General features: G+C 44.2%; 2 protein-coding genes across 9 annotated transcripts in view; one reads left to right on the top strand and one right to left on the bottom strand.

The window, feature by feature from the left end:
• The window catches only part of FBXL19 (F-box and leucine rich repeat protein 19), a 36,795-nt gene extending 21,805 nt beyond the window's left edge, over positions 1–14,990 (bottom strand). For 2 of the 6 annotated variants that reach the window (XM_089480962.1, XM_089480958.1), the window contains exons 1-8: positions 14,225–14,990; positions 13,977–14,027; positions 7,054–7,258; positions 5,904–6,047; positions 5,722–5,808; positions 3,657–3,863; positions 2,126–2,158; positions 1,038–1,178 (exon numbers count right to left, since the gene is read on the bottom strand). In XM_089480962.1, coding sequence (XP_089337088.1) covers positions 1,038–1,178; positions 2,126–2,158; positions 3,657–3,863; positions 5,722–5,808; positions 5,904–6,047; positions 7,054–7,227 — 786 coding nt within the window. In that variant the 5' untranslated portion in view covers positions 7,228–7,258; positions 13,977–14,027; positions 14,225–14,990. Of the gene's footprint in view, positions 1–1,037; positions 1,179–2,125; positions 2,161–3,656; positions 3,864–5,721; positions 5,809–5,903; positions 6,048–7,053; positions 7,259–11,383; positions 11,538–12,729; positions 12,993–13,976; positions 14,028–14,224 lie in introns of those variants that run through there. The other 4 variants (XM_089480959.1, XM_089480960.1, XM_089480961.1 and 1 more) reach the window with 4 other exon arrangements.
• Positions 11,049–26,323, top strand: LOC149303868 (uncharacterized). 3 transcript variants are annotated; one of them, XM_089480982.1, is made up of 4 exons: positions 11,049–11,130; positions 11,278–11,475; positions 22,705–22,831; positions 24,634–26,323. In XM_089480982.1, the coding sequence occupies exons 3-4, from the start codon at positions 22,732–22,734 to the stop codon at positions 25,533–25,535; spliced, it is 1,002 nt and encodes a 333-aa protein (XP_089337108.1). In that variant the 5' UTR covers positions 11,049–11,130; positions 11,278–11,475; positions 22,705–22,731; the 3' UTR covers positions 25,536–26,323. The 3 variants fall into 3 exon arrangements, with proteins under 3 accessions (XP_089337108.1, XP_089337110.1, XP_089337109.1); XM_089480984.1 differs by lacking the exons at positions 11,049–11,130; positions 11,278–11,475 and adding an exon at positions 21,594–21,664; XM_089480983.1 differs by lacking the exons at positions 11,049–11,130; positions 11,278–11,475 and adding an exon at positions 21,779–22,015.
• The last annotated feature ends 1,405 nt before the right edge of the window (positions 26,324–27,728 follow it).

Here is a 27,728-nt window from a genome sequence, read left to right on the forward strand (position 1 = left end):
GGGCTGGGACCTGCACATGAAGGACCCTGAGGAAAGAAAGGGCAGAAAGCTTGGTGAGAAATGAGACAGCCTTGTAGACACTCCTAAACCACATTTTAAAAAATTGTTTTCTTGATGGGTAGAATGTGAAGTCGAAGGCTTTCATGGCTGGCATCCATAGTTTTTTGTGGGATTTTTTTGGGCTATGTGCCCATGTTCTAGAAGGGTTTATTCCTGACGTTTCGCCAGCACCTGTGGCTGCCATCTTCAGAGATACCAGCCACAGATGCTGGTGAAATGTCAGGAATAAACTCTTCTAGAACATGGGCACATAGCCTGAAAAACCCACAAAAACTTTGGTGGGTAGAACTTTGAATGCAAAAGGCCTCAGTGTTTCTTTTAAAAAAACAACAGGGTGGGTGAGACAAAACAAAGCAATGCATGTTTCAGGTGATTGAAAGATGCATGCCTGGAAAGCCTATACCAGCTGGAGAAGCCAATACTGGGCTAGCTAATACTGGACTAGCACCCAGTGTTCCTCAGAAGCCAGTGTACGGCCCTTATCTCCTCACTGTTCACCATACACTGATGGCACTCCCAACTCTTCCTTTTTCTTTTTCCAAGGTAAAGGTTACATGTAACTCTAGATTTCAGAGGCAGCAGACTGCTGGGGAGCTACAGCAGGAGAAGTCTCTTTACACCTTCAAGTCCTGCTTGTTAGCCAGCTAGGAAAAAGGATACCAAACTAGACAGATCACCTCTCAGGGACACCAAAATAAAGTGACTTTCCCCATCAACTACATAACCCTTGATGACCTTTCCAGTAATGATTCTACATCTGATTCAGCAGGACCTACTTATGTTCTAAAGAAGGGCATGTCAAATCCCACCCCTCAGCCACAGCTAGCATGTCTAGTGATAAGGGAGGTGAGAGAGAGGTGTAATCCAAAAGTACTGGAGGGCCATAGATTTTCCAGCCCTGCCCCAGAGCTGCCACTACTCATTTCCATTGTAAAATATTGTAAGAGACATTGACACCTGCCTGCCAGGTCTCTCACCTCTAAGTCGCCAGCCGTGATCTGGCTCAGATGGATGGATGGGTGGGAAATGGCACCCTTTACATCAAAGTCCCCACTGCCCATGCGGCTCCAGGTCTGCATGGATTGCAACTTGTTCCCGTCAGATGGCTGCTCAGTGGTCTGTAATTTGGGATAGAAAAGGGGGTGAGGAAGAAGGAGAAAGTCCAAGTGAACATGTGAGTCCAGGCAGAGTGTATGTGTGTACATGCACATACAGAAAGACAATAGTGAGACAGATGTGGTAGATCACTGAATCACACAAAATCCAGTCTGCAGAGTCTAGCAACAGCAGTTGTCACCCTTCAAAGGAATTAGTGCTGACCAAGGCTCAGGATCTTATACAACAGGGTTCCCCAACTCTAGTATTGGTCTCCAACTCCCATCCCATGCTGTGTGGGTGATGGGTCCTGTTATCTCACTCATCTGGAGAGAGGTCTAAACTGGGGAAGGTTGGGATGCAATTCCTTACAATACTAATGAACATGGCACATTTGGATGCTGCTCAGATGCACTTCTGAGCCATTTTGATGAAGAGTACAGTGGACCCTTGTTATACGCTGGGGTTTGGTTCCAAGATCCCCCGTGTATAACAAAATCCGTGTATGCTCAAGTCCCATTAAATATAATGACAGAGCAAAATAGAAAAAATTATTAAAAATGGAAAATCAAGGTTTGATCTTTGAAATTTATACTTTTTGGGAACATTTTCAAACCGTGTATGCTTGAATCCGTGTATAAAAAAATCCGTGTATAAGAAGGGCCGACTGTACTGCTCCTTAAGGTAGGGCAGACTTTGTCTGTGCTATGCAAGTTCAACAACCATCACGGTAGACCCCACTCTGTACCTCCCAGTTCCCCCGCCTATATTACATATTACACAAGGTTGTGAGTTCAGTACCACCAGGGGCTCAGGGTCAACTCACCCTGGCATCCTTCCGAGGTCACTAAATGAATATCCAGCTTGTTGGGAGCAATTAGCTTAGGGAGTGCTTAAGTGCACTGTTAAGCGGTATAGAAATGAACTTGATACTGCTATTGTTTAATGAGGGAAAATGTAATGTACTCACCTTCTTCAGATGTTTTTCCCGTGTGCCTTTTAACTGAAAGAGAAAGTGAGAGAAGATGATGATGATGTGTCTGAAACCCAGGATGCCCCCATTAGAAACCAGAGGAATTTAGAGTTCAGACCATAGATTCATAAAGGTGGAGAGGGTAGTGAGGTATAAGGGGTGACAGAATTGAGGTCTGTTGAAGGGGCCCTCCCCCATGTTCCACCAGCAGGGACAATACACAAGGAAAAGACATGGGAGAGGGTCTGCTCTGCTGTGGCACCGCAATTATGGAATAACTGCCCCATCTCAGAAGCCCAATTGATGCCAACTCTGGTGTTATTTCAGTGCCAAGTCAAAAAATGGCATTTCATTAAAGGATTCAGGGCTTAAGTGATTTTGTTCAATTTTCATACCTGCTATGGTCACCATTATTTTAAAAAGTGTTAACTTGTTTTAAATTGCCTGCATTTAAGTAACACATGATTTAATCTGTTTTTAATCTTTTAAAATCACTGTAATCACTACTTATTATCCAAAATTGGTTGTACTGTACTGTACAACACCATAAGATCCTTGGATAAAGAGCAGGATACACATATTATAATAAATAAATAAATAGGCAGACTGGCACTTTCTGAAAGAAGTGTCAAGTCACTGGACAAAAGTATCAGCACTTTGTTCTTTCCGCCATTATTATTATGATCAACTCAGAGAGTTGATATGTTTTGCTTGGTCACAACCTCCAGAAGTAGGGACAGGGACCCTATGTCTCTTGGGACAGGGAACCTATGTCTCTTGAGATAGCAGACTACAATTATCATCCTTGACTACTAGCCATATAGGTGGAGCTGATAGGAATTTGGAGTCCAATCACATTTGGAGGCTAGAACTTCCCCACTCTACTGTGTTAGAGCAAGGGACAACTGAGTAACCAGGGCACCTGGAACCTAGTTTTAGTTTCAATAAGAGACAGACATTCATTCAATGGAAGGGTCCCACACAGTCCACTTACATGAGCTATCACCCAACTCAAGTTCCTCATCTGTCTCCCACCTCAGAAATAACAGAAGGCATTTCAGCCAAAAGCAGAGCAAGAAGGAGTGAAGGCAGTGAGATTTGTCCCACCAGGACATAGAAATAGAAGGTGCATAGGAGGCCATTTCCACAGCAGGTGATGGTGGGAAAGTAAGTTGCTTTCTGCTGACTCTTTTAAAGGACTCAGTGGCAAATACAAACATTTGCCTTTGTGTTCTTTGTCTATGCTTTCCATAAACATTTGTTTGTCTGCTACCAGAAATAGGAAACTGGGCTAAAGAAGAACCCTGGGTAAATCTGTAGGTCCTTTCTGATAAGAGCCTTTCCTAATCTGGAGTTTTTCCAGATGTGAGACTACAACCTCCATCATCTCTAGCCAACACATCCAATGGAAAGGCTGTCTCGTGAGGTAGGGCCCAGAAGGTCTAAACGGCAGAAGGAGTACAGAAAGTTACTGGATTCCTTGTAAGTCAAGCAGCACATTTCAGCATGTTTCAGTCACCTTCTGTACCTTTTTTTTGGGTCCCATGTCAGGAGGTGGCTCCTTCTCCTTCTTGCGCTTGTGGGCTCCAGCCTGGCTCTCCTCGGCAGGTGGCAAGGGAAGAGATGAGGCTGGTGTCAACTTCTTCTTGTTCTGAGCAGGTTCGTCTGTCAGCTTCCACCGAACGCCATCCTCCCCATTGTCAGAACGCCGCTTCCCTGTGCCATCACCCGAGTCCTGAGTTCAGGAGGATAGAAGACAGGCAGAGAAATCAGCAGGTGCCTGCAGTTCCACAACTTGCAAACAGACCTGAGATGTGGAGATGTGTGTGTGTGCAAGGTTGCCCCTCTATAAGCACACAGATGTGGGGCAGGGAATTCTGAAACAAGGAATCCCAAAGGGGCAACCAAGCTGAGAGAGCCTATCAGATCAACATTATGTGAAGCAAAACCAAAGTGCAACTCAGAACAGAGGGATATAGCCATATACACTAGGCCAAAGCTTGCAATAAAAAAATGGTGCTATGACTCCTTTGTTTTTATTTTAAGGAAGGATACATTAAAACTAGTGTTGTCATTTGAATAGTTCAGACAACATTTTCCAGAGCTTGGAAAAACGTTTTTTTTTTTTTTTTTTTTTTTGCATTACAAGTCGCAAAATTGCAGGAATAGGGAGTTTCTGTGAGTTACTGTCCAAAAAACTATATTTTCCAATCTTGAGATTTTCCAAAAGGCAAATGACAAGCACGCTGCCCACTTATTCCAAGACTCAAGGGTAGAACTAAAAGATATGGTGAAAACACAGGAATCCCAACCCCTTTGGGATTGCCCTTGTGAAAGCAAAGTGGGCCCACAGGAAGAAGAGAAGAAAGGTCATATTATCTTTCCCTATTGAAGGTAGACCCTTCCTCCTAATTTTGTAAAATGTTGTAATCTGCACAGGCTCCAAAATAATAATAAATAAAAGCTTTTTTTAATAGCCTGCTTCTCTGTCCAAGGACAATCGAAGGACAAATGCTACTGTTATTTTAATTTGTTGCCTGCTATATTTTATTGTTCGAATGTTAAGATGAATTAATATGTATATGTTTAATTATTTTCATAGAATGTGTGCCATAGGCATGTTTATTTTATCTATTTTAACTGACTGTATGTACAGCACTGTGTAAATTTACAGCGCTTTATAAAGCTTAATAATAATAATAATAACAATAATAATTCATAAGATGTGCCTTCTGAAGACTGATGTGGGACAAGGCTTTTCATAGCTGTAGCCCCCAGGCTATGTTACTCTCTACTCAGGGAGGCCTGGTTGGCTCCTTCGCTTCCTTTTAAGCTTCAGGCAAGTTAGCTGTTGAATTTGTTTTAAACTGCAAGATTTTAACAAGGGTAATTTCTTTTTTCATATCTTTCTGCCCTTGAGTTTGGTCTGATTAATTTTACTTTACATTGGAAGACTGATATTTTTAAGCTACCACTGTATTTTAATATTTTAAGTGCTTGTCATGGAGGGGAAAGCAGGATATCAATAGTTACATGTATGTATACACATTACACCTTATTTATAGTAGAAAGAGGGAAGACCCATTATTATGGGACAATTTGCAGAAAAGAATTAATGGACACAGAAGAGACAAAGCATCCCTCCTTTCCATCTCCCTACACTATATTAAAAGCATAAAATTATGTTTGCAAGGTCTAGAAGTGTCTTTTTATTCGAGTAACATGTAGTCATGCTCTCTCTGAGGACAGTGAGACAAGCAGTGCTGGAGTTTCTCTGTACTACAGCTCTGAGAGGAGCAGTCTATCTCAGCAAACGAGTATGTGGAATTTCAGAATCATGACCTGCAAAAACCAACCATTATTAGTTGCCCTGATGCTGAATATAGGTTTATTTTTTAGGTGGGGGAGAAAAATATCCAGTCTATGCTGGATGTGAAAACTAATGAGGTCCACTGAGAAAGAAATGTAACTTTTTGTTTTTATTGGAATTTACAAATAAGGCTCTTGTGTGTTTCCCACATTGTTCTCCATCCCATTATGGTTGGTCTTGAGCCTTCTCCCCAACATTCCAGATCACCCCCATATGTACGTACTTTCATTGATTTGCCTTCTCTCTTACACTTGGGACATTCCCAACAGTTTGGAATCTCGTTGTTGATGACCCCTTCAGCAGTCCCCATCTGGAAAGAGAGAAGGGCAGGCATGGATGAAATGCAAGACTACCAGAGCAAACATATTCCTTGTCACCCCTCGCTCCTTCTGCCCGCTAGCTCACCTTCAAGCAGCCTGGATGAACAATCTCATTGCAGATGGTACACTCCATAAGCGAGAGGTTGAACTTCTCCTCTTCGCTCTCCACTGTGTCCTCTTTCCCGGCCTCCCCGCACACCAGGCACACAGCCGTGTGAGGTAGAACTGGCTGCAGAGAGAGAAAGGGCTGGAAAATGAATGAGGAGTCAAGGGGGCAATGGGGTCAGACATGGTGAAATTGCTTGCCATGGCCAGAAACATCCTTTGTAGCTAATATGGGGTTCCCAAATGTTCTGGGGTGGCCATGTCAGGAACCCCTCTGCCATTCAATGCTTTATGCTGCGGGGGCTAATCAGTCATAAGATCCAATTTTTGGGTCATTTGGGCCAGTTATCAGGCAAAACATTGGCCCAAAATTCAGTAAAACATTTTTAAAAAAATTGTGGTTGGGCTATAACCAGAGGCTTTTGAGGATGGCAAAAGCAAGGCTCAGGAACCACACATGCCTACAAACCACAGCTTCCCAGCCACTGTGTTAAGACTGTAACTGTACATGCTTTGAGGCACAGTTTCCTTCAAAAGCATGAGGACTAGGAACCTCTGTCGTTCTAAACTTTGCGCTGTTTGCAATGCTGGGATATATTTATTTACTTAGAGCATTTATACCCCATCCTTCAGCCAAAAAAGGCTCCCACAACCAGCTTACTAATGGTTTATTTGGCAGTTCTCTGCCTTCAGGTTTACAATCTAAAAAGACATGAAACATGGCAGTGGGGGGGGGGGGGGGAGCAGGAAGTCTAACAGATGTTCGCTGCTTTTTGCTTCCTCAGAGGCCACAGCAATCACAGTTGGAATAGAGGGAGGGTCTCTCACCAACCCCAGGGACCAAGGCACGATGGCACTTCCCTGGCTGCTGTTTTCTCCCATCGAGGGTGCAGCAGTGGCAGTTGTGATGGAGGGAGGGCCTTTCATCTACTTCTAGGGCCAAACATGATGATGCTTTACCTGGCTGCCATTTTCTCCCTTAGAATGAAGAATAGTGGCAGTAGGAATGGAGGGAAGGCCTCTCACCAGCCACTGGGAGCAAGGCACGATGAAGCATGTCTGCTCCAAACAGAAACCCACCCCAGAACCTACCACTACCTTCTGCTGTCCACCTTCCCACTCCTACTCACCGCCGTGCACTGCCTCTGGAGGCATGACTGCTTCATGCGCCCGGGCCCCCCAAACTTCTTCATGTCCTTGCAGAAGTGGCACTCCCCACACTCCGACCGCAGGCAAGCTTTACACTTCCGGCACCGCGTCCGCCGCCGGCGAGCTCCAGCCCCCGCCCCTTTGCTGGACGACATTGGCTACGTCCCGCTTCAGCTACTCTCTGGGCTGCAGAGAAGAAGAGAAGAGGGCGAACAAGTGAGTGAACTGGCATTTTTCCCCAGGTGGGAAGATGCACAGGGTAAAGGCAGCTCACAGTAGGGTTGGGTGAGGAAAAGCAGCTGAAAAGTAAAACAAATGAGACAAGACCCCAGTATAGTTGTGAAAGGGAGGAAACCAAAGCCTAGGAAAATTCAAGGTTTTTTATGTTAAATCCCTAGTACTAGAAGACTGGTGTGTGTGTGTGTGTGTGTGTATCCTTAGAGCCAACATGTTATAGTGGTTTGCGTGATGGACTAATATTCTGGTAGACGAGGGTTCAAATCCCCACTCTCACATGGAAACCCGATGGTTGACCTTGGACAAGTCACACTCTTCTCAGCCTCAGAGGAAGGCAATGGGAAACCCCATCTGAACAAATCTGGCCAAGAAAACTCAGTGATAGGATCCCATAAGTCAGCAATGACTTGAAGCCATACAACAACAACAACAAATATCACCTTGCCTGAGACTTATCAGAATAACCTGGACAATAAAATATATTTGCTTTACACAGGTTAAGAAACACAGGTTTTTTTATTCTAGATGCAATCTGATACAAAACACCCTGAAGTACGTTTCGCAATGCTAGAACTACAGCTCGGGAAAGTAAATGTTTTGCATCTAAAGCTCCCAGAAGCTTCCAGCCAGTGTGATCAATGTTAGGGGATTCTGAGAGCTGTTGTCTAAAAGGTAACTTTTCCAGGAGGCACATGACAAACTGGAAGGACAGCAGGGAAGGTGCAGAAATGGGGGGGGGGGGGGAGAATCTCATAATTGTGGGTCAGCTGTTAACAGCAATCACCAGACTTCAGTAGCTGGAAGAAAGAAAATAAATCTCACTTGTTGTTGCAACTAATATTTCAAGTTACAAAATATAATGTTAGTTTTATTGTTTTAAAAGACCATGGATTTAAAACGAACCACTTGACCCACCATATGGAGACAGGGAAGCAGCAAAATTAGTTCACTTATAAAGCAGAAGAGCCAATGTGGTGTAGCATTTTCAGTGTCGGATTAAGACTCTGTGACAGGGATTTGAACCCTCGCTCATCCACAGAAATTTGCTGGGTGACCTTGGGCATGTCACACTCTCTCAGCCTCAAAGGAAAGCAAAGACAGAATCCCTTCTGAACAAATCTTGTCAAGAAACCCTGTGATAGGTTCGACTTAGCGTTGCAGTAAATCATATAGTTGGACACAGGCATAGGGGTCTGCTGTATCTCACAGCAAGTAGGGATCTGATTGATTCACTCCTTTCTGTGGGTTATCACAGTCAGCATTGTTAGCATCCTGCAGAAGGTTTTTGGCTGGCATCTCTCCTAAGCCTCCACCAGTATACTAAATGATCACGGATTATGGGCACTATAGTTTAAAACATCTGGAGAGCCCCAGATGGCTGCATCATATGCCTTCCAGGAATAGACAATCTTGCTGAAGCTAAGCATGTCTGGGCCCTGATGCAGGATCTGACATATACTGTCATGGCATTCACCATGGAAGGCAGAATATCAATCAGGGACAGGAATCATGCAGCCCTCCATATGTTGTTGGATTGCAAGTCCTTTCAGCCCTACTCAACATAGCCAATGGTAAACAATGCTGAAGTTGCAGTTCTGCAAGACTGTGACGGACATATGATTCCCATCCTGATATAAATGGATTGGATAAGATAAATAGAAGCAATAAAAGGATCCCATCAGGAAAGAAAATCCATTAGTTTACCCTGACTTCTCACAAGAGTCCATCACAAAGTTCCTGCTCTCTCCAAACTATTATTCTACAAAAAGTGGGTGTGAAGCAAGAAGAAAAAACAAAAACATCCCCCCAAAACATCTAGGGAAAAATCTGCAATCAAAACGACAATCAGTGAAATGCCCAGGTTGTAGCAAGTATATTGTGTTACAAAAATTAATTCAATTAGGCACCAAAGAAGCCACCATGTTCCTCATAGATAAAAACTAAGTTTGCATATATTATGCAAAAATTCAGCAATCTGTGTACAAATTGGTTCTCAATACATTATTAATTCTATTTTTTCTGTAGACATGGAAAGGCTAGATTCCCCACCTAAAACTACTTGCCACTAGAAATCCTGCTTGACTCTCTTACCCCACCTCCCTGGTCTATGAAGTTTCATGTCTTAAGGACTAGAAACTAAAGCAGTGTTGCTCCCGATGGCTTTATCCATTTTCTCTGCTAAATATCACTCTTTAAATTGTGCAGAGGTGATCAATGAACATGCATGGCTTTAGAAGCAATGATATGCAACAACACAGAAATAGAGGAAGAGAAGATGAACGAAGGCAAGGATCTTTGCAGAAGATTTTTGTGAAAAAAGAAAGTAACATATTAAAGGAAAAAAGCTAGCATAATTTTATTTCAAGTGCAGCTTTCCTGAAACAGAGAAATAAACACACAGACAAAAAACCCCACCATCTAGACCAGTGATTCCCAAACTTTCAAGAGCCAACAAATGCTATTCTGCTTGTGTTGCTGGTATGGCTAGGAAGCAGGGCTCAGATCATTGTTCTTTGACCCCAGACCCAGAACAAAATAATCCTCCTCATAGGGAAAAGGAAATTTAATGAGAAGCAGAGTTTCTTGCATAGTTTATAGTCACTGAATAAACATTTAAACAAATGTGCAATAAAAAGAACCTGGATATTTTTTTTAAAAAGAAACAACTGATTAATGGGTCTATTAGGTAAAATCAATCAATCAATCAAGGGATGGGCTTCATTGCTCTTACTTTTTGGCCTTCACCTTACACCCAAATAAAAAAAGACACGATTAAAAACAGTTATAGCTGTTCAAATCGCCTGTATTCATGATGCTTTAGATATAGGTTCTCCACATCCACTGATTTACAGAAAGAGTTAAAAGAAAACCAGTGAATTTTCTCCCGGACACAAATATAGGAAAGGAGGACACAGGCGCCTCAGTTGGGGTGACACCCCTCAGTAACGTGATATGCTCTATGTGATCTCCATTCACAAAGGTAACAGTTGTGCTGCTTTAGAAGGATGTAGGTGCTTACATCAATTCCATGTCACTACCCTAGTTGGATTCCTTCTTGGGACAGAAAGCCTTGCTAGTCAGGCAACACATGTATTTCATTCTAATAGAAACCAATATAAAATCTGAAAAACAAAAGACAGGAAAAAGAAAAGCATACTGGCTCTGCAATGAACTGAAAAGAGCAAGTCAAATGCTTAGGCAACAATGTGTTATTGCTTTTTAAAGAAATTTTCCAGCCCAGTTAAAAGTCAACCTGCTACCATGCTGGTGGCTCTAAGGCTGAACTGACACAAAAGGGACCTGAAACCAAGACATGGGCCAGAGCAATGAGCAGCAGCAATGGTTGGTAGGAATGGTGGCAGTAAGGATGGGCACGAGTCCCTCCTTCCTAAAAAGAAGAAAAAAAGAAGCACACCTGGAAAGCACAAAGAGTTTGCCTTTAACAGAAGGAAAAGAGGATAGTAAGCGAAATTTGAAAGGGTTAAAATCTTGGGGAAGAGTAAGCCAAACTATGTAAGTCAGGCAACACAGGGAAAAGCCAGGGACAACCTTGTTGGTTTTCAGAGAGAGCTGTTCACAAATTATGATCAGTTTTGTTTTGTTGTTGCTGTAGTTTTTTGTTTTTTTACAAAAAAGCAGGCTCCTATAACAATAATAATTTTCACAGGGGTTCTTCCTGAAGTTTGCAGGAATGGAATAAGGAAAAGATAGAGAAGTAAGAGGATGCTGTCCAGAAAAGAGATGACCAGGATGCAAAAGATTCCATGTTATAAGTGGAAGGAAATGCCAAAGATTTGTAAATGTTCTATGAACATCCAACAGTAAGTAATGCAAACCAATCTCTTATTTTTTGGCACCACCACCAACAGGTGCCACAGGAATATGAAGCAAAACACACTAGTCTGGTTTGAAATGCAGGGAATCTAAGAAGCAAATTAAGAACCCCTGTTGTCTCTTCCACCATGCAGATGTATCAAGCTAGGTCTCACTCTGAAATGCAACAACTGCTCCCCCACAAAATACGTCACCTTGCAAGTATAGTCTGCCCTCCCTAAAGATAACAGCAGAACTTACCTAGTATCATGATGTCACCGCGTCCCGCCACTGGCAGCCCATGATTGGAGAAGGGGCAGGGAAATGCAGAACACTGTGATATCAGAACCCAGGTAAGTTCTTCCAGATATTATGGAGTGGAAGTGTGGTGGGGCAAGGAGCAGAAGAACAGCTGCTGCAGTCAGAACAAGGATGGTATTAGGGAAATATCCAATTTGACTCTACCTTTTGACAGGAAAGGACATGTAAGGTGGGACGGGGGACAAATGGGAGCATAGGAGTTACCCATATTGTGGATTCCTCCCAGTAGGAAATCCAATTTTTAGAAGGTGAGTTTCAAGGAAGAATCAGAGAAGGAATGGGTGGTGCCACCAAACTGTCTTCTGGGAGAGGGTGCAACTGATGAATGATCTTCCTCTACAATAAGTCATTTAATACATGTGGGTAGAACATTCCTGTTTCCCAGGCTTATAACGGGGAGAATAAGCCAGTGTGGTGTAATGGTTTGAGCATAGAACAACAGCACTGGACACCAGGGTTTGAATTTAGCTCAGCCACGCAAACCCACTGAGTGACCTTGGGCAAGCCCCACTCTCTCATCCTCAAGAGGATGGCCATGGCAAACACCCTCCGAAGAAACCTGCCATGAAAACCCCACGAAAGGCTTACCTTAGGGTCACCCTAAGTCTGAAACGAAGGCACACAACAAGGAAACATGGGAGAGAAATGCAGGGAATACCTACAACATTTGCATATTACCAAAAAAAATGCCCTCGCCTTCTAGATCTGAAATATTTTAAGGGAGAGGGGTGTTTCAGGCACGATATTATTATTATTACTATATTTATTTGTATCCTGCTCCCTTCTCAGAACTGGGACCCAGTGGGGCCCACAATATTAAAAGAATAGTACCACTGGCAGTGATGGTTGCGAGTTCCATACCAGCAAAAGGGCTCAAGCTCAACTCAGGCTTGCATGCTTCCAAAGAGGTTGCTAAAATGAGTACACAGATTGTTGGGGGCAATTAGCTTACACTTTGTAAACCACTTAGGCAATGCTTAAGTGCACTGATAAGCGGTATAGAAATATACTGTACTTGCTATTGCTATTGGTGGTGGGATTAAGGAAGGCAGGCAGTGATTTCAGGGGCATCGAGGGGGAAATCCAACAAATTCTCCTCCTTCCCTCCACCCCACACACCTCCCAAACAAGTGTCCCCCCTCCACACAAACCCCAGCTGGGAAATGTTGTGACCCCCTTGCAGTTGCTTATGCCCCCACCCCACCCCACCCCTACCCCACCGACACAAACAACCCCATACACACACACATACACCGTCTCTGGGGACTTGGCACCAGCATAGATACCTCATCACGCCCCAGACACAGGCCTCAGAGCTGGCAGGCCCAGTCCTGGGGAAGGCTCCCCCTCTGCTCAGCCGTGGGGCCAGAAGATGGGGGGGCCCAGCCCCTTTTGCAACCTGCTTGACACATCCCTTCTTCCAATTCCTTTTTTCTTTTCAGGTCCAGGCAGTTTTCTGGGGCCAGGCGCCTCCTGCAGACCCCTCTGGGCCCCCCAGCAACTTGGGGGGCAGAGCCAGGCCCATCCTGGAGCCAGGGCCCCCCCCAGATTTCTGCTGACACGTCCCCTCCCTCCCCTCCTTGCCCTCCCCTTCCTTTCCCCTCCCTCCCTTCCTCCAGGGGTTAAAACATGAGAAACACACAGAGGCAGCAGTGCTTTACGGCCGCCTTTTCCTTCCCCCTGGAAACCCAGGCCCAGGAACTTTGGTTCCACTCTGCCTTCAAGCACAGCTCCTCTGCTGTTGCTGCTGTTGATGCTGCTGCTGATCCCCTTCTCTCCCTCAGCAGCAGCAGCAGCAGCAGCTTCATCCCACCCAAAGGTGGTCCTCCCCCCATTTAAAAAAACAAACCCACCTGTCAAATTATATATACACCTTATGAGTGGGTTTGTTTGTTTTTGTGGTATGAACCATCCTCAAACCTCCCCCCCTCCACCAACCTCCAAGTCCAAGGTGACAGAATGTGGGAGAAAGCAAAACAACAAAGGAGATTGGGGGGGGGGGGGAAAGCAAGGGGAAAACACACACACACAATAGTCCATTCAGCATCTATTATTATTAGTATTATTATTATTTGGGGAGGAGAAGGTGTAGATCCCACCCTCCTCCACAGATACCTCCCTTGTGCATAGCTGAGCCACCCTCCCTTTCTCTGCACCTCTCTGAGTTGTTGTGATGCTTTGACATGCTGGGTGCGTTCACACACAAGATCCACGCCTGTGTGTGTGTTTCTAATGCAGGGAGAGGGAGTTTGCAAAGCAACTGTGGTCCTCCTCAAAACATCACAATTGTGTGTGGGGGGGGAGGTCAAGATGTGATGGGGAGAGAAGGGTGATTTAATTTTGAATGGGAAGCTGAGGGTTGTGGGGATGGTATCAAGAGTTTGCTTCTGGGGAAGGGAATGAGAGAGAGAGAGAAACAGAGAGACAGATGGATGGGTTTTTATGCCTTGCAAAACATTATGTTTTGCAAAGCCAATCTGAGAGGTGTGTGTGTGTGTGTGTGGAGGGGGGAAGAAACAGGGAAGCGGCTTACCTTTGGGAAGCGCATCCAGGCACCAAAGATTCCTCCTCATCCATCAGAAGCCTCCAAAAGAGAAAAGATGCTGTACAGCTTACAATCACCACACTCTCACACACACTCTCTTGCACACAAATGCATGCACATCCCACTAGCGAAAGGTGGCTGAGGAAGGGAGGAGGTTGGAGATGGGGAGTACATTAGTACATCATCCCCCCCAATGAAGGGTTGGGGAGGAGGAGGAGAGAGCTGGCTTTACTTACCTGCTGTGTGGCCATGGTGTGGATGGCGATTCTAATGCTGGATTTGTTGTCATGGTGGGGAGGAAGAGAGGGGGGGATTGGAGAGATCCTGCCAGTTGCTGAAGGGTTTGTGTGTGTGCTTCCCTTCTCTCTCCCTCAGTCCCCCCCACAAAACATGAGGTGGGGGGGGAGAAGAAGAAGATGAGGACAATTTCCCCCCCAAAAAGCTCTTATGGATGCATAGCAGCAGTCCCCCCATACAACCTCACCCTCTCTCTTCCACTGTTTCCTTCCTTGCCCTTGGGAGAAAACAAGGGGATGCTGTGTGAGAAGGGACAACACCCCCCTCCTCACACAAACACACCTTTTCACCACCAGCAGCACAGGACCCAAACAGACACATGCACACACTGCAGCCCACATCTACTCAGGGACCCCCTGCAGCCCTCAGCTGGAGATGGAGCCCTGGCATTGCCTGCATGCAACCTCCAGCCCATCTCTCCCCCCATAGAAAAATAACACCCTCCTTGCTTCCTTCTGACTCCTCCTCTGCCCCAAACACCCCCTTGCTCCCCCTTTTTTCTTTTCAAATACAGGCAGACCACTCCCCTCTTTGGAAACCCACTCTCTCCACTTCTTGGGTTTTGCTGGAGATAAGAGAAGAAGGAGGAGGAGGAGGAAGAGGGAAAGGGGGGCTTGTTACTCAAAAATTACACCTCTGTTTGGCTTGTGACTCCAAATACAACTTTGGGACAGGGAGGGGACTCTAAAAGAACTCTGCAAAACAACATAAACCCCAAACCCTGCCCCTCCTTAATAATATATTTATATTATTATTATTATACTTCTTTTTCTGGCCTCACTCCCAGTGGAAATGGCCCCCTTTCCCCAGCAAGCTTTCAACCTTTCCTTCAAAGCAATGAAAAAGGGAGGGAAATTGTTAACCTTGCCATCCCCAGCCTTGTTTTTCAATGGGGTGGGGGTCCCCTATGCCTAGCCCCCCAAAATGGGGGTCCCTCTCTTCAAGGGGGCTCTGCACTGCCAAGCAGGCCCTCCCCCCACATAAGGGAGCGCTTTAAACCCACCCACCCCTTTCCAAATGTGCAAACTGGGGGTCCACTCCCCCCCACTGGCCCTCAGAAGGGGAAAAGCAAGGCCCCAGGAGGGAGGTAATGATGGTGGGGCCCCTTTCCCCAGCCCCTTTCATCCTCTCCCCCGCCCTCCTCCCCTTTCACATTCATTCACTCACGCATTCTGATACACCTCGCTCACATTGATATACACATAACACACAAAAAAACTCATCATGGCGGCCCCAGGAAGCCCCAAAAGCAACACTCGCGCCCCGTGGCCTGATGGGAGTCGTAGTCTTCTCCACCTCTCCAGACCTATAAGACTCTATAGGCCCCGGGAGGAGGTTTGAACTACATTCAAAATGGCGGGCCAGGCTTCGTCGCAGTGCACTATGGGGGTTGTAGTTTGATTGCCCGGCTCAGTGCCTTGGAGTCTATGGCCAAACAAGAGGTGTTTGGACTACAACTAAGATGGCGGGGAGAGGAGGAGGAGGAGGCCAGTCTCCAATGCCTCACGGGAAAGGTAGTTTTTGTTCAGTCATAGACTGGGCCTGTGTGCTGGTTCTCCAAGGCCGACTTTGAATTGAAGGCCGCTCATGAAAGCCGCAAAGCAGCATGGGAGTGTAGTTTTTCTCCTTAAGGCTCGCGCCTGTATGTCTTTTACCATTGGCTTTTGTGGACTACAGCCAATATGGCGGAGGAAGCAGCCGAAAGGCGTTGTGGGATATGGTGTTAAATACCTCAGAAGCCAAGCAGCCCTGGGCTTTGATTTTTAAAAAAATCACTGCTTTTCATTCTCAACATTCTCCATTAATAATTCTTAAGGAGAACCAAGCTTTTTGCAACTGAAGATTTGATTTTTTTCTTAAATCCACCTCAGGCTGAGAACCCTCTGAGCATGTGCAGAGTTCATTTCCGTTCAAACTGCAGTTTTTCCCCTCCTCATTGTCCTCAAAGAAATGAGATAATGAGAGAAAAAGCAATTGCAGAGAGCATTTCAGGGATTGTTCCCTATTTTTATTCTAACTTTTCTAACCATGAAATTTGAAGCACAATAAATAAATAAAAATGGTATAAGCTTTATTAAATAATAACAATAATAAATAAATAAAACTTTTATTTATATCTCACTCTTCTGCTGAAAAAGCAATCAAAGCGGCTTATTTATTGAAGCTGATTTGGATTTTTTTAAAAAACCCTGAAAATAAAAGCTATAATTCTGAATTTTAAACATGAATTTTATATTTAATTATTGTCCCATGTATTGCGATAAAAATGCTGCATGCAGATGCGGCTTAATATGTGTATTTTATGTTAAGGATTGTGTTTTAAGTATGTTGTTACCTGCCTCGAGATGTGAGGAAATAAAATTATTATTATTATTATTATTATTATTATTTACGAAAGCTATATCATTTAACAGAGGAAAGAAAATTGCAGGGCTATGTGTTCTTGAGAGACTAAAAGCCCCAAACCAGATTTTACTGTGGGAAATTTGATTTCAAAGTACCAAAATAAAACTTTATAATGGCCAATTGATTAGGAATACATGGCAAATATAGAACTTATTGAAACCAAGATAAGTCACTGCTTAAATCAGTTTTAGATGACCTACAAAATGACTGAGGATCAGCATTACAAATATGTAAAGGACGGCTTTCATGGCCAGCATCCATAGATTTTTGTGGGAGAGACACTGAAGACTTAAGGCCTGATTCCCACTACCTTTTAAACCGGATCGTAACTTGGTTTGAACCGGTTCAAATGACCCTGGTTCCCACTTAATCTGAACTGCTAAAGTGATTCCGACAGGGGGGCCATGCGCTAGACCCATTTAACCCGCGTCTTTTCCGATAAATCGATTCCGCGCAAGTGTGAACCAAAACAGAACTGATTTAAATTTGCCCTTCGGCCGGCTGGAGTGGGTCTGTTTTGAACTGATTCGTGCATGAATGTGAACCACAAGTGGATTATTTTAGAGGGGGAAAATGCGATTGGGGCAAATGTAGTGGGAACCATGCTCCACTGTCAAATTTATCCATCGATTTGGATCGCACACTGATTTATCTGTAATTGGGAATGAGGCCTGAGTCAGCCAGAAAAATAAGCAATAGCAGAACATGCTATAATCGAAACTGGGCATAAAATGCTGTTTGAAAACACTGAAATTCTAGGCCATGCCAACAACTGTCCGGTCAGAATGCACAGGGAAACCATTGAAATCCACAAACACCTGGACAAGTCCTGAAAAACACCAAAATTAAGACCCAGTAAAATGCAAATAAAAACCACCCAGGATCAGGGTTTTTCCCAGCAGACGACAGGCCACTAATTAAAGAGACACAAATCATCCTTGCATATCTTCCCACCCTGAGGCCTTGCCATTCAACAAGAGAGCAATACACAGATTAAGATGGAAATCACTCCTCCCAACCTAGCATCACACAGTATGTGTATGTATATGTACAAACACACACACACAACTCTCTTCCATGCCGGCATTCTCTGAAGATGCCAGCCACAGATGCCAGTGAAACGTCAGGAATAAATTCTTCTAGAACATGGCCACAGAGCCCAAAAAACCCACAAAAGACTATGTAAAGGAAATTACACAAAAAGCCAGCACATCTGAGAAATAAAAACTTACATTAGATTTGACTGTCTCCTTGAGATCCAATTAAGAGAAGAGCAGGGAATATTTGGGGGTAGGGCTAATATTAATGGTGCCACAGGTTTTCCCAATTTTCTACAAGAATTCACAAGAGGGTCTCCAGATATCTGTTCCTGTGTCTCCAATCTTTCATAGGTCATCTCCAGGAAGGAGACGAAGATGCAAATGATCCAGTTTTCATGGACTCACCTCTGAACAAGAGGAAAGAGCTGTGTGCGAATCCCCAGTTCACCCAGAGGAGCAGCAGCTTGCTACAGTTGGCAAGGCTTCGTTGATGGGTCAATGCAAAGACTCGCCAGGAGCTCATCCACACTAGGAAAATAAACTAGTTTGGAACTGGTTTATTTCACACTCGCCCCAACAGCAATTGGTATAGTTTGCGGGGGGGGGGGGCGGCGGCGAGTGAAAAAACCCACTAAAACGGCTACATTTTGCACTGGATCCGTTAGCGGTTCTTTTTTTTAAGAACCGCAACGGTCCGCATCTCCGATAGTGAGAACAAACTCTCAGGTCGATTTGGATCACATTGCCACCGTTCCGGAAATGGAGGTGCCTCCATTTTGATCTGAAATGGTAGCAAATTGGAATGGCGACCAAGTTTCAATGCCATGGAGAGTTAAAACGTAGTGGGAGCACTGCACCGATTCCGAACAATTCTGAATCAGTTATGAATTGGTATGGAAATCCCGACAATTTTTGCCATTCTTTCATGTCGCACTATCTCAGCCACAGAGGAGAGCAATGGCAAAACCCCTCTGAAGAAGCTTGCCAAGAAAATCCCATTATAGATTTGCCTTGGGGTCGCCATAAGTCAAAAATGACTTGAAGGCACACAACAAAAACTAGGCTAGAAATGCATGTCAAAAAAGTTGACCCCCAAAAATTGAATTGACTTATCCACAGGTCGATGTAAGTACTGTGTTTTAAATGTCTTGTTTGAAAAAAGGAACCACTTGAAGGCACACAATAACAACAACCATGCATCTGGCTCAGAAAACAAGGTATTAGAAGAACCTAAAAGGGATGCGTTAGCATTGGCAGACATTGGATTGGATGACCTTTGAGGTGCCTGTCAATTTGGGATTCCATGATTTTAGTTTTTATCAGCTGTAAAATGCTGGAAGATGCACTATGATGATTTGAAAGCCTCTTATGTCATGCAGACTGATTATGAATCCAACTGAATTTGATCTCAGTTTTAAATACTGTTTTCCCCTATTTAATGCAGCCTCCTACACAGATTCATGAGGCAGGTGTCTCCTCTTAATTTTGTTGTGCTTCATCCTTTTTGACATTACATTCCTCAGCAATATTTGAAGTATCAAATGGTAATGATGGAAGGGCACCCTAAAGTCAAGCAGCCGCAGGTGATGCATACTACGAAAAAGATGAAGGATTATTCTGCAGCATTAAGAGCACAGTGCTTGGGAAAAGTTACGTCTTTTGGAGCTGACCTTGCACAATCTGCCAACCAGCATTTAGGAGACTATTACAGGGGAATGAAAAGAGTGGAAATAAATGACTAAAAGTCCATAAAGCACCATGGGACCTTTCTAGCGGAAGGATTCTGAGAGATGTAGTACATTTTAATAAACTTTCCCCCAGGCTCTGCCTTTGAGAAGCCATCATAGTGAGAAAAAGGAGTTGCAAAGGCATTAAATGTGTGGACTGTTTTAAACTGTGTACAGTATGTCTTATTTGTCCTTTTAAGCTGTTGTGTGTTTTAATTAATGTGTTTGAATTGGTGTTGTTTACTGTTCATTTGTTGTTGTTCCCTGCCTTGATTCATGAGAGGCGGATAGGAAATAATAATAAGAATAATGGACAAATATATGTGAGTAAGAGCACCACGTGGCCATGCTCGCTGGCATGTATGCATATGTGTATATATCTATATATCTTCCTGCAAGCTTTGGCTAGACCATGGTGGCATGAAAAGGGAAGTAAAAAGCCAGGAAAAAAGAAAAAAAATGAATAAATACTCTAAGCTCTATGTACACAACACAACAACCAAGTTCTCTTGTGCCACAACAGCATGCGACCCGGCATTTAATATATGAAAGCTGGGACATTTTTGGCCAAGCAACATCAGCGTCTAGTCGAAATGGCAAACGTTATTAAGAAGGCACAAATGCGGAGAGGCTGCACCAGTTTGCTTTTTCCAGAACGTACAGGGAAGAAGAGCAAGATTCCTCCCCTGCTAAGCAACTGAGCACAAACCACTCTTGCACTCAGATTGCAGCAAGTGAGGTAAGCAAAGGATGAAAACAGAAAAAGCTGATTCTGGCTGCGCACTGCAAAAATAATGCAGTTTGACACTGCCATGGTTCAGTGCTATGGAATTCTGGGAATTGTAGTGTGTTGTATGGCACCAGAGTTCTTTTTCAGTGAAGGCTAAATATATCACAAAGCAACAAATCCCATGATTCCATAACATTGAGCTATAAAGTGGAGTCAACCTGAATTATTTCTGCAGAGCAGATGCAGTCTGTTTACATTCCAAGATTAGATGGCATCAGATGCCTTCAGGGTTAGGGTTAGGGTTAAGTTAGAAATAACTTGAAGGCACACAACAGCAGCAGCAGCAACAACAACAGCCTGTTATTCTTTGGTGGTCTAATAAGCAGATATGAGTGAATTCTAGTTTGCTAATGATCATGTGCATTGAAATGTGAAAATGTCTTAATTATAGAAAATCATACCTTGAGAGCATCTCTGTTCTGACCCCAACTAAACTTGGGAATTTTGGTTTGAACTCTTATATAAGTCATTGAATCACTCATAGGGTCTCAGGATTCAGCTTACAGTCTGTCACCCAAGTACAAACTGGGTTGTTGTTGCTGCTATTGTTGTGTGTCTCCAAGTCATTTTTGACTTACGGTGACCCTAAGGTGAATCTATCAAAAGGTTTTCTTGGCAAACCTCTTCAGAGGGGATTTGACATTGCTGTCCTCTGAGGCTGAGAGAATGTGACTTGCCCAAGTTCACCCAGTGGGTTTCCATGGCCAAGCCAGGATTCAAACCTTGGTCTCTCAGTGTCCTACTCCAACTCTCAATCCACTACACCACAGCATCCTTGTTCATCTTCCACAATGTTAGGATCAGGTGCCTTCAGGGTATTTAGGCCCCTTGAGAGCAAACTACTTTTGCATTCTGAACTCAGTTTGCAGCAAGTGAAGGCAGCCTAAGGTCAGCGGGAGGATGCTAGAGAAACTGGGACTTTTGAAAAGCAGCTGACAAAATGGGATGGAAGAGGAATAAATTGGGATTTCTCTCCCCTGCCAAATCAAGACAGCTAGAGGGGTTGCAACAGCATGCAAAAATCTTGCATGCAAAAGCTGAGCAAACCTTTTCCTGAATTAGTTTAAATGCACCATCCAGCCTCCCAATGAATGAGGAGTTAAAGCAATAGAGTGAGGATTTCCTCTGCAATCCTAGAGCGAAGGAGAGGGAAGAAAAGAAGAGCAAAAAGGCTGGAGGGACATTGAATTGTGATGGAAACTTCCTGTTGGCACAGAGCTAGAGAGGTACTCACAAAGCAGCCTGGTGTGTATATTGGTATTTGCATTTGGGAGACTTTTCCTTCCACTCTTTGAGGTGGAGAAAAGGACTGGGATCCCTCTTTATTCTCCTCCAAGAAGAAAAGAGCTGCACTTTTGCACTGGATGCTGGAGCATTAAGAAAACTGGGATCCATGCCCTAACAGAGGGGCGCAGGGTGAGTTGGGGAAAACTGCAAAAGCCTCCAACAGCAAGGATGCATGCATGCAAAAGTTGCTTTTCCTGGATTTCTTCTTTTTCTTGGTTCTTCTTTCTCTGATCTGACAGCCAGGAGGACCTCACCCCAGAGATCTTCTGCAGCTGCAAACAATCAGTGTGTCATTGCTCAGTGACCACTTCAAACCAGCATTTTGCATTTACAGTCAAAGTCTGGGTCCCCATTCTGGCCCCTATCCTATACATGCCTACTTGGAAATAACCGCCACTGAGTTTAATGGGACCTACACCCAGGTAAACTAGAACAAGATTGCAGCCTTAATCTGACTGGAGTGAAAGGATCAGGATTTAGGTGAATATCATTTGTTCCTATCCTTCTTCTGTCCTTATGAATTCTATTCTGGGATTTCATCTTATGGGCCAAATGTGGACCTCCAGACAGTCCATAGACCATGTCTCATTGTCCCAAACCATACCAACTTTGGTAGACCCACCGTTGTATATTCTGTTCTGCACTGTCCTGTAGCTATACGGATGGTGAGAATTTTGTATGAGCCAGTGAATGTAAAATCTCTCTCTCTCTTCCTCTCTCGCTTTTTATAGAATATGGAACACATTTTCCCTCTGAGCCAGTATTTTGCCATTTTTAGTGAACCATGGAGTTTGATTAAGAAACACTGCAGAGCTGGCAAGGTTGAAGTCTGTTGTATCCCAGTGATTTGACTTGGTATAACCTGGTGCCAGAACAGCAGCCTCTAGACCTTGAAAAGCACGAGCCAAAAGCTGGGAAAAGTTGCTTTTTGAGGGGCTATGGCTCCCAATGTCTATCAGCCAGCAAGACCTACTCTTGATGTCTAGCAGATACAACAGTAGTGGCTGTGCTAGCTGGGTGGGGGATTCTGGAAGCTGCAATCCAAATAAAGTTTTCCAGGTTCTGATTAGGAGAAAGGTCCATGCATTTCTTCATCCACTGAGCAGTTTAGAGATGGTCAGAGAGGGAGAAACAGGATAAGATTTTTATTGACTTTTCCCCTCTTCCAGACAGGATACTCTATAGTTAAGCTCAATATGATCTCCTGGATGGAGCAACAGGAAGAACCAGAAGTCCCAAAACAGGACTTGGACCAAAGACCAGAAGAAAGGGGAAGCCAAGGAGATGCCCACGCAGGTGAGCAAATGACAAAGAGAGCTGGCAAAGCTGCCAGGAACATCCTTCATTCTTCCTAATACAACACTGGGCCAGGTGGAACTTCCATTTAATAGCAAGTTCCTCCTCTAATTTTGTGTGAATAAATGAAGTTCAGGAAAGGTAGGAGAACACATCCATCTTTGCTCCCTGCAAGTTTAGAGTGGGAATGGGGGAGGTCCACAACAGGCCCTTTTCAGTGGTGTTGCCTGGGATGTGCAAGAGGCATGTACAAAGCAACTCATATGGAAACCCTCAAGGAAATCCACTGCATGACTTTGGGCAAGTTACACTTTCTCAGCCCCAGGGGAAAACAATTGTAAACCTCTGAACAAATCTTGCTAAGAAAACCTTGTGATAGGTTTGCCTTAGGGTTGCTGTAAGTGGGAAACAACTTGAAGGAAGGCACACAACAACAACAAAGCCTGTTAGTGGCTGTGTAGCAGCAGAGATGGACAGGGACTCATCTAAAAGTGGATAGGACACCTTCCTTTTTTTCTTGTTATTAATTGTCATCTGTCAAGTTGGCTTTGACTTATGACATTAGGAATGGGAGCTCTCCTGAGCACCCTGCTATTACCAGCCCTTCTAAGGTCTTGCAAACTCAGGGCTGTAGCCTCTTTGATTGAACCAATCCTTCTGGTAAGTTGTCTTTCTCTTTTCCTATTGCCTTCCACCTTGCCAGGCATTATCATATTTTCTTATGATTCATGTCATCTCTTGATATGTCCAAAGTACAATTGCCTCAGTTTCCTCATTTTGGCTACTGAGGAAAGTTCAGGTTTGATTTGCTCTTGGACTCATTTATTTGTCTTTTTGAAAGTGCATGGTACCTGCAGAAATCTCCTCCAGCACCCCATTTCAAACACATTTATTTTCGTCCCATCAGTTTTCTTCACTCTCCAGCTTTCACAGCTACACCCAAGACTCAGAAATACAATGGTACGGATGATCCTGACTCTTTTTGTTGTTGTTGTGTGCCTTCAACTTGTTTTTGACTTATGGCAGTGACCCTATCACAGGGTTTTCTTGGCAAGATTTGTCCAGAGGGATTTCTGCCTTTGCCTTCGTCTAAGGCTGAGAGAATGGAACTTGCCTAAGGTCACCCAGTGGATTTCTGTGGTCAAGTGTGGATTCAAACTCTGGTCTCCAGAGTGATTGTCCAACACTTAAACCACTACACCACACTGGCTCCTTTTTCCTCTTCATTATTTATTTATTTCATTTACTTGCCACCTTTCTCCCCATAGGGACTCAAGGCAGCTCACAGACAAAAGCATCTAAAATATCAGTAAAACTCAAAACAATTAAAATCTACACACAATATAAAACCACATAAAAATATTCAAAAGTTGAAAAGCATAGCTCCATAAAAGCCACCCTGATATGACTTATATACCAAATGTCTGCTTAGATAAAAATGTCTTGGCTTGCAAATGAAAAACAGGCTGTGAGGGGGCTCACCGTTGAAGGGAATTCCAGAGGGTGGGAGCAGCCACCGAGAAGGCTCTCGCTCATGTCCTCATTAAGCGAGCCTATGATCCAACTTGGCGGGACCTAGAGAAAGCCTTTTCCTGAGGATTTTAGGGCCCTGGCTGGTTCGTATGGGGAGATACAGTCTCTCAAATAGTTTTTCATTCCCCTCTCTTCCTCCTTCTCTCGTTTTCTGGCAGTAATGTGAAACAGAGATCCAAAGTGAAATAAATTCAAATCCAGGATTGATTTTTTTTAAAAAATCCTCATGCATCACACTAATTTCTTTTACCATGTCTTTGTGTCTCCAGAGGAGGAGAAGACCAGTGAGGACGAAGACTGGGAAGAGGAAGAAGAGATCTCAGTTGTCCATAGTGGTCCTGAATCTGAAGATCCCTCAGTGGTTGACTCACCAGCCCTAGACTGGGAGGAGGCCTATGAGACCCTCCAAGATAGTGATGGCACCAGCAGTAGCCATGATACCAGGGCTAGAGTGGGAAAACCCACTCAGGGGAGGTGTCACTGGGGCAGCTGTCGCAGTCGTCTGGACTATCGCCGTGTGGGGACTGTCTCCCCGAGGTTCTTTGACTGCCCTGACTGTGGGAAACAGTTCACGCTGAGCTCACACCTGATCCGGCACCAGCGAGTTCATACGGGGGAGAGACCCTTCGGGTGCTGCTCATGCACCAAGAGCTTCTCTCAGCGGTCAGACCTGGTGCGCCATGAACGCACCCACACAGGCATCAAGCTCTACCGTTGCACTCAGTGTGGCAAGTCCTTTTCAGAGAGTTCCCATCTCATCCGCCACCAGATCATCCATTCTGGGGAGAAGCCTTTCCAGTGCAATGTCTGTGGCAAGTGCTACGGCGACAGCTCCTACCTCACTGTCCACCAGCGGGCCCACACGGGTGCCCGCCCCTACCACTGTGCCCGCTGTGGCAAAAGTTTCGGCCGGTCCTCCACTCTCATCCGCCACCAGCGTGTTCATGGTGACCCAGCCCCTGCCCCTGGGGATAAGCCACGGCCACGAGGGATTTGGACAGCATTTGCCCGCCTACCAGGTGATGAGGACAGTGACTCGAAACGCATCCTGTCCCCTCAGAAGTTGCCGACATCTCCAGGGTCTTCTGTCACATCCTCCATCCTGCCACCTGCAGCTCACATTGACCCACGTTCCATGAGAATTATGGGGTGGCAGTGGGGGATGGAGTAAAATGCAAAACCATGAGTGGAAGGAGAGGAAAAACAGACAGCAACCATTTGTCAGAAAGAAATTAACAAATGCCTAGGACCATGAGATCTGATGGCCAGGAGGGCATTGATTCTCAAGAGAAAGAACTGGCGACAGCTACTAGAGAGACCAATGGTTACCCTGCTGACCAAAGAACTTATATTTTTGTAAGAATGTACTGAGGCTGACTCTTTGCTGAGACAATTATTTAAAAGTATAAGGTATAAAGATATGAGTAAGGAAAGTGACCTCCATGTTTTCAGTCCCCAAAGCTCTCTGCCTTTATAGGGCCTTCACAACATTCCTGAAGACATATTTTGGTGACTTTTCCCTTCTCTGATTTGCTTGTGACCATCTAATCAGGTTCATGGGGACAGTGGTTTCAGGTTGGTAGAAACTGTGCGGCCCCTGGACCCTAGGAGGCTGTAAACTGTTGGATAGAGATAGCTAACAGTTCATTACAGATTGGGGCTGGAAGCCAGGACATTGGAAATTTTGTCCATTGATAATTTTATGCTTGGGGGATTGCAGGAGGTTTTGGACTTTTTTCTGTTCTTATGAGATGAGAATAGTATTTATTGGTGCTTTAGCCTTTGCGTTTCCTTCTCCCAAGATTTATCACCTAGATTTGTCCAATTTAAATTCCAAGTCTATGACAGGCAACGATCTTGTTTTCAGCAAATGCTTATAATATAAAAAGGATATCAATATTAAAACACAAGCACATTTGCACATTTGAGGGGAGCCTGTGGTGGTATCAGAAATATGTATTATTGGAAGTAAAACAAAAAATGAATGATTAAAAGAATTCATTAGCTAACCAGCAAGCTTTGTCATTTTCAATAGTAGCTGTAGTCTCTTGGGACTTTCACAACAAAAAGAAAACTAGAGTTCTGTTTCTAGAAAGATCTGAACACATTTTACGCATAATTAAGAGATGCAGCTGTCATTGCTTCAGTTGATGTTGGCTTTGCTTATGATTTGAATGAGAGCCACTTTGACTGGCCCTTCACCTTGACCCACCATATTTGCAAACACTTGGCCTAAATCAGTGATTAGAAATGCAAGCGCTGATCTCCAAGGTTAAGAGACAGTGTGGAGGTATGTTGCAACAAATCCACAAGGTGGCAGCACCAGGCAATCCATGGGAGCTCTGAAATAAATTATGTCTGGAATGGTTATGAAATTGGGGTGAGAATGCAGGAAGGGAGCATGCTATCCATGCAAGCATCTGCTTTGGAGAGATATGATAAAGAAATATTTGAAGAACTCCTTTATCATATTTCTCGTGGAAAGGTTGCTTTTTTTTGCACTGCAATATCCAGTGCTTATTTTAATTGATGGATTATAGGAATTGTCTAAAATAGTTTTCCTAAGTTTTGCACACACATGCCAGAGCTCCAGACATAGGAATTTATTAAGCCTCTGAAGAAACAGATGAATGAGTTTTGAGGTCCTCCCATGAGCTGCTTCAGGCAGCAGATATAGGGGGCCCTTGGTATATACAATGGCATAGTAAATTGGTGTCCCTTAATCAAGTTTTCATTTTGGATTTTAAAAAATATTTTCAAGATGTGGGTGGTGTAATCGATGGATAAAAATATTTGTGGATACATAGGGCTGATCATACTAGCAGTACAGAATAGACAGACTGTCAAATCCAGCAGGATACCAGAGTTCAGAAACTCAAGCTCCGCAGCAAAAACTCAGAAACCTTTCTTAAGAAACTATAGATCCAGTCCGGTGACTTTCATTCTTAGAACTGACCAGCAAATGTGAAGTCGAAGGTTTCATGGCTGGCATCCATAGTTTTTTGTGGGTTTTTCGGGCTATGTGGCCATGTTCTAGAAACAAGGAGAGCATTCCTCCCCCAAAAAAGTGTGCTTTCAGGTCCCCCTCCTGTCATCTCCTTTTTCTGTGCCATCTAAACATGGCTGCCCTATCCAGGTGTTATATAGGGCCATGTCTGGACCATGTCCAGTCTATATTAAAATAAGCACCAACTACCTGACCAGTTTGTTTCTATATATGACTTTGGGGTGGAGATTATGACAATTGGGTGCCATCTTATGCTTCACCTAAGGGCAACAAAATACTTTGGTCCAATTCTGCTTAACTATTCTTGGAGCAACCGGTGGATGGATGCGTTTCTGCTGCCAGTAGGATACTCTCTGC

The sequence above is a fragment of the Sceloporus occidentalis genome, unplaced genomic scaffold (genome assembly GCF_023333645.1).
Source record: "Sceloporus occidentalis isolate IW3139 unplaced genomic scaffold, rSceOcc1.0.p SCAF_14, whole genome shotgun sequence".
NCBI classification, from domain to species: Eukaryota; Metazoa; Chordata; class Lepidosauria; order Squamata; family Phrynosomatidae; genus Sceloporus; species Sceloporus occidentalis.